The sequence below is a fragment of the Condylura cristata genome, unplaced genomic scaffold, assembly GCF_000260355.1.
Source record: "Condylura cristata isolate star-nosed mole 26May11 unplaced genomic scaffold, ConCri1.0 scaffold00031, whole genome shotgun sequence".
In the NCBI taxonomy this organism is placed as follows: Eukaryota; Metazoa; Chordata; class Mammalia; order Eulipotyphla; family Talpidae; genus Condylura; species Condylura cristata.
Genome location: NW_004567132.1, coordinates 1402785 through 1410079, shown reverse-complemented (window position 1 = coordinate 1410079; position 7295 = coordinate 1402785). Strand labels below are relative to the sequence as shown.

Below are 7295 nucleotides of genomic sequence, written 5' to 3'. Positions count from 1 at the left end.
GGAATGGGATCAAAAACAGGGGTAGGGGAGAGGGAAGTACACAGGACTATGGCGATGGCACACAGGTGACTCAGTGATGGGAAACCCATGGGGATTACAAGTGAGATGAAAAAAAAATGTATACAAAATGATATAAAAATAAACTATTATATTATAAAAAATAATAATAATAAATAAAACAAACAAAATACTACAAGAAGTCCTCAAGCCAATCCAACAGAAGAATGAATAAGAAAAGTTCAAAACAAGGAATAAAAACACAAAAGGACCAAAAAAATAAAAGGCAAATATAGGTGCCAGAATATCAATATCATCTCTAAATGTAAATGGCTTAAACTCATCAGTTAAAAGACACAGAGTTGCAGGATGGGTTAAAAAAAAAACATAACCCAACATTCTGCTGTCTATAGAAAACACATCTAACTACAAAAGATAAAAATAGATTGAAAATAAAAGGATGGAAAACAATCCTACAAGCAAATGGACCAAAAATGAAGGCAGGGACAGCTATACTTATATCAGACAAAATAGACTTCAAACTAAAAAGGATTAAAAGAGACACAGAAGGCCACTACATTATGATTAAGGGGACAATACAACAAGAAGAAATAACAATCATCAACATATATGCACCAAATGAAGGAGCACCAAAATATATCAGGAATCTACTGTCATCTATGAAAATGTATATCAGAAAATACATACATACTAGGAGACTTCAACACGCCACTCTCAACAATGGACAGATCAACAAGACAAAAAATAAGCAAAGACACTAAAGCTCTGAATAAGGACCTGAATAATGAGTCTAACAGACATTTATAGACTACTGCCCCCCAAAAATCTGAGTACACATTTTTCTCAAATTCACATGGATCATTCTCTAGGATTGACCACATACTGGATCACAAGATAAATATCAATAGATACACTGATTGAAATCTTAACTATTTTCTCCAACCATGAAGAGGTCAAACTAGAAATAAACCATGTGAGAAGGCAAGAATCACACCTACTGCATGGACACTAAAACCCACACTACTGGAGGATCATTGGATCACTGAGGAGATCAAAGAAGAAATTAAAATACCTTGAGAAAAATGAAAATGGAAACACAACTAACCAAAACTTTTGGGACACATTAAAAGCAGTTATAAGAGGAAGCTATATAGCAATACAGACTCATATAAAGACAAAAGAACTAATTCAAAGAAACAACCTACTCTCCCACCTTAAAGAACTGGAAAAAGAACAACAAAATAACCCCAAACCAGTAGAAGACAGGAAACAATAAAAGTAAAATCAGAAATAAATGAAATGGAAGTTAGAAAAACAGTCCAAAAATCAATGAAAAGTTAGTTCTTCAAAAAAATAAATGAGATAGACAGGCCATTAGCCAGGCTCACAAAGGAAAAATAAGAGAAAGCACAAATAAACAGAAAGAGGAGAATCATAAATGAAAGAGGAGAAATCACAACAGACCCAGCAGAAATCAAAAGAATAATCAGAGAATACTCTGAACAACTGTATGCAAACAAGATCGACAATTTAGCAGAAATGGACAAATTCCCACAACTCTACAGCCACCCAACGCTAGATAAAGAAGAAATAGAACAACTAAACAAGCCAATTACAAGCAAGGAAATTGAGTAAGTAATCAAAACCCTCTTAAAAAATAAAAGTCCAGAACCTAATGGATTTACAAATGATTTTTACTGAACTTTTAGAAAAGAACTAGTGCCTATTCTGCACAGACTCATCCAAAAAATCAAAAAAGAAGGAAAACTACTACATACTTTCTATGAAGCCAGCATCACACTAATACCAAAACCTAGCAAAGGAAACTTCAGACCAATCTCCCTAATGAACACTGATGCAAAAATCCTTAACAAAATCTTAGCCAACAGAATCCAACAATGCATTAAAAAGATAATGAACCACGAGCAAGTGGGCTTTATCCCAGGAGCACAAGGATGGTTCAACATCAGAAAATCAATCCATGTATTCCATCACATCAACTGACAGAAAATTAAAAACCACATAATCATATCAATAGATGCGGAGAAGGTATTTAACAAAGTTCAACATTTATGTTAAAGGCACTCAAAATCCTCAGAATAGAAGGAACATATCTCAATATGATAAAAGCCATATCTGACAAATCCACAGCCAATATTATCCTCAATGAATAAAAGCTGAAAGCCTTTCCTTTGAGATCAGGAACAAGACAAGGGTGTCCACTGTCACCACTGCTCTTCAACATAACATTGGAGGTTCTAGGCAGAGCTATAGGACAGGAAAAATGTATACAAGGAATCCAAACAGGGAAAGAAGAAGTAAAACTGTCTTTATTTGCAGACAATATGTTAATTTCCACTGGACCACGTGTCTTGGCAAAAGAGTTCTAACAAACCTTTAAAGATGAATTAATACCTATCATGATCAGACTTTTTTAAAAAGTCAGGAAAGAAGACTTTCTTCCAAGTGTATTTTATCAGGACAGTATCACACTAATACCAAAACCAAACAAAGACTACACAAAGAAATAAAAACACAGACTGAATTCCTTAACAAACACAGACTCAAAAATCCTCAGCTAAATCTTAGCAAACCAAATCCAACAATGCATTAAAAAGATTGTACACCATGACCATGTGGTATTTATACTAGGAACACAAAAATGGTTCAACATCTGAGAATCAGTCAATGTAATTCACATCAACAAAAAAGAAAGAAACCACATGATTGTATCAGTAGATGCTTATAAAGCATTAGGTAAGATCCAACATTTATCTATGATGAAAACCCTTGAAAAATTAAGGATAAATGGAATGTGTCTTAAAATAACAAAAACCACATATGACAAACCCAATGCTACTATCAGTTTCAATGATGATAAAAAACTTTTCTATCAAGATATATTACAAAATCAAAATGTCCATTCTCAATATTACTGTTAAACATAGTATTTTAAATCTAATTAGAGCAATTAGGCAAAAGAAACTTTAAAATTTCTTTTCCAATTTGCAAAACCAACAAGCAAAAATAAGCTAGAAGGTGAAGAAGTAAGAAAACCATCCCATTAACAATCTCACACACAAAAAAATGTAATTATCTGGAGGGAAAGTACCAACACAAAGAAAACTACAAAACATTGTTCAGGCCCTCTCTGGTGGCATGGCAGGTTAAGCACAGCACTAAGAAGCTAGGGCCACTTCAGCATGAGTTCAATTCCTGCCCGGGGAAGGTGACCATATGGCGCAGGAGACCTCTCCTGGCCCGCCTGCTGCTCCCCTCAGCAGTGTACTTCGTCAATCTGCCTATTCTGCTCCCCACTCTGTCTCTGGTGAATCCTCTCACCAAACCTGCACTTCTGGTTTGTACCCCAGTTCTGTATGCATAAATAAATAAATCTTTTTTAAAAATTGTCCAAAAAACAGAAAAAGACACAAATAAATGGAAAGATATTCCCTGCTTGTGGAATGGAAGTCTCAACAAAATGGCCATCCTACTCAAAGTGATTTACAGATTCAATTCAATTCCAATGTCCTTCTTCAAAGAAATAGAACAAAGATCACTGAATTTCATATGGTACTACAAAAAACACAAACCCTGATAGCAAAGGCTCTCTTGTCTAAAAATGGGGAATATAAAAGTATCATACTTCCTGACTACAAAGTACACTATAAAGGCATAATAACTAACATAGCATGATACTGGAACAAAAACAGAACACAAACCAATGCAATACAATTGAGAGCCCAGAAATGAAAACACACATGTATGACAGCTAATGTATAACAAAGGACCAAAGAATATACACTGGAGCCTTTTCAATAAATGGTACTGGGAAAATTGGACTGTCACATGCAAAAAAAAATGAAATTAGACCAATATCTCACACCATACGCACAAAAAATCAACTCAAATGAATAAAAATAACTGCCCCAAGACTATGATTACAAACTTACCTGAATTGAGGGGTGGTGGAAGAGTCCACTCAATGAAAGGATGGCGGTCAAAAGTGTTGGCCCTTTGACACTTCTGCACATCTCCATCATTTTGGATCATGTCCACAATCTCTTGTGTCCAGGTGGTGCCTGGAAGCATTAGTTATTCTCAATTCTATATTTTATCTACTCACTGCACCATCTATTTCCTTCATTATTTATACATTCCATGAAAATAATATTTCCTTAGTGCTGAGCAGAATTAGCTCACTTGTCAAACTCCTCTCCTTGACCCCCACAGTAGCAAATGCCTCCATGTGACACCCAGAGTGGACAGCAACTCTATGACACCTAAAATGGAAAAGCCTATTCCTTGAGCACTGATGCCCCCTGTCTTATTTTCAAGGCCTATTTACATATCTGCCTTCTTGTAAAATAGTCAACAGAGGTAAGAATGTGCCCTTTTATTCTCTTTATCCCTAGTACCTGTCATAAGACTTTGCTCCTTATAAATGTAGCTTTAGGGAATGAAAATTGGATCAAATTAATATAGAGATACATGGAGGTGAATTAGCCACTGTCCCTGCCCCAAAACTTGTAATTTTTTTTTTTTTGAGATAATGTATGAAGAGACTTCTTGCCCAGTGTTCCCTTCTCTCTAAATAGATCCTCAGTTTTTAGCTGGGTATGAAGCTAACTGGTTCAAAGGTCACATTTTTCTGGCTTTTTTGCAGCTAGATGTGAATATGACACTAATGTTTGGGAAGTTGTCTTGAAGGGAAAGAATATGACCTATTTCTCCCTTCTATCTCCTTGCTGCTTTACAGTGTGTGAGTGTGGCAGTTGGAGCCCTGTGGTCATATTAGACTCTGAAAACAAAACCATAACTGAAAATGATGGCACAGATAATTAAAAGGAGCTCTTATGGTCCATGCAGTCCCCATTCAGGTCTGGACTGTTTTTCCGTGTGTGTGTGTGTGTGTGTGTGTGTGTGTGTGTGTGTGTGTGTGTGTGTGTTAGGCAGGAAGTTGGGGAAATTCTGACATTTGTAGCCAAATTGAATCCTAAATAACAGAGAAGAGAGGAATATATAGAAATTTGGGTAGGCAAAGAATAAGGCTGTGCTAATTATTCACCAAATACCCATTTTTCTTTTTACTCCATTTGGTGTCTCTCTGGATCACAAAGTTGGTGCCCATGGGCACATGAGATACATATAGAGATAATTAAAAGATAAAGTGTATACAGTAAGAGCCACAAAGAGTGTACAAAGGGCCACAGGTGTACAAAAAGGAGGGCAACTTACTGAAGAAGGGTGAGTGAGGCTCGGCCGGAATGGTAGCTTTGGAGTGAGGTATGACAGCCCTATGCAATGTCCACTCACACAGGAAGCCATCACAGGGAGGGAGACCTCAGGAGCCAGAACAAAGGCAGGCCCAATTCCAATTTGGGGAGTGCAATCAGAGCTCACAGGGGTTGAATTATGGTGGGGAGTAAAAAACTGGGGAGTTTGGACCATCCTATGGAGGATCTTAGTTGATCTCTTAATTTTCAAGGGAGTGGAAAACAAATTCTGTGAGTACAAATTTAAGTTCCCTTGAGAAGTGAAACCTACTGACAGAAAGCCTCTCCCCTGACTTACTAACCTCTGAGTGGAGAGTGAGACTGAGGAGGTAGCTCTGGGCCAGAAGGACAGAATACATGCCAGGATGTGATCAAAGAACTGGGGTGGATGCAGATGGTAATCCTGAAATATTTATGGTTATGAATAACTAGAGATCTCCTGTTGGTTCAAATGGTCACTAAGAGAGTCTCCAAACTGGTTGTAGAAAAAAGTTTTTTACCTCATTCAGTTACACTGATGAAATTATACATACAGATAAATCAGGGAGTTGATTAGAATCCTTTATCCCAGTATGATGCTCTCTAGTCCTCCTCCCATGCACCAGCCTTCCAAGCTCTTTGCCTTTGCAACACTTACTACTCCCAGGAATTCCCCTTCACTTTGTACAATATGGATAACTATCACCTCCCCTCTCCCAGATCCTGGTTCACTTGTGTAAATTTGGACCTAACTCCATAAGTGGGTTTTTTTTGTTTTGTTTTGTTTTGTTTTAATAGGATGAAAGTGCTTAGTTCTACATCAGTCTCTTCTTCTAGGAGAAGCTTCTTCTAGGGAAGGGGTTTCACTTCCAGGACCTCCTAGAAGATATGAAGAGTCTTATCTATCTTAGTAGGTCAGACTGGGTTGGCAAGATTTACTAGAAGAAACTCTGTGCTATGTAAATAATTTTATAATTTTAAATAATTGTATAGTTAATTCAGTCCTTTGGTGATTTCAGGATTCTGGATGTCTCTTTATCTATCAGGGACCTAAATCAAAGTAGGATCTTGGTTCCTACAAGACTAGAGCTCAGAATGGTTTTCACTTTTGCACAGTCCAGCTTTGGTAAAACTTGCATTTTAAAATCAGGTATTACAGCCCTTCTAAAGCTGACTTTCCCACCACCAAGTCTCAAACCTACCTGCTTTTGCATAGGTTGCTATGAGGAGATCATCAGGTTTTGCTTGGAAATTCCAGATTTTGTCCCAGTTATCACTTATCAACTTGGTCATGAGGATTCCATCCACTTCTTGGGTTTCTGGTTGTAGGTATTTTCCCTCCAGGTGGAGATCCTTCATTTTCTCCAGGGACATCTTTCTTTTTGGAACTGTCAAAGGTGCTTCAAAGAAATGTGTACTGTGTCATTTCTATACCTTACAACAGTCATTTCTTTGAAAATGCAATATTGAGGGGCCTCCCTGGTGGCACAAGGGGTTAAGTCACACACTATGAAACTATCTGCAGCCACTGCAGCATGAGTTTGATCCCAGCCAGGAAGCAGACACATATGACGCAGCAGACCACATCTCAGGTCTAGTCACTGCTCCCCTCAGCAGTGTTTTTCAGTAGATTTGCAGATATCTTCTTCAGGTCAGAGTCCCTGCACCCAAGGGCCTCCCACCTAACCAGAGGAATCTAGATTCTGGTAACAAAATGGCCAAAAACAGATCAGGTGATCCTCCTCCTTCTTAGTAGTTTGAATAAAGCTACAGTTTCTAGGTATGGAGAGAAAAATTACCCTAATACCCACCTACCTGCTCAGGAGGAAAGGGAACGATATTGTTTCCTGCTGAAACTTGTCCCAAATTACACATAATCGCTACTGCTGCTTGCAGACCCAGCCCTGACCTATAGATTTCCTTGCGGAAAAAAAACAGAATTGCACATGGCCACCATTCCTGTGCTCTGTGAGGGCAGGTCTTTCACCTTGGTTTCTCATGAGAGTGCAGGCTCCTGAGCTT

At 37.9% G+C, this 7295-nt stretch overlaps 1 protein-coding gene across 1 annotated transcript in view; it reads right to left on the bottom strand.

Moving 5' to 3' along the window:
• Positions 1-6647, bottom strand: part of SULT1C3 (sulfotransferase family, cytosolic, 1C, member 3) — an 18242-nt gene extending 11595 nt beyond the window's left edge. The window contains exons 1-2 of the mRNA XM_004691393.1: positions 6476-6647; positions 3972-4100 (exon numbers count right to left, since the gene is read on the bottom strand). Coding sequence (XP_004691450.1) covers positions 3972-4100; positions 6476-6647 — 301 coding nt within the window. The remainder of the gene's footprint in view (positions 1-3971; positions 4101-6475) is intronic.
• Positions 6648-7295: the final 648 nt, after the last annotated feature.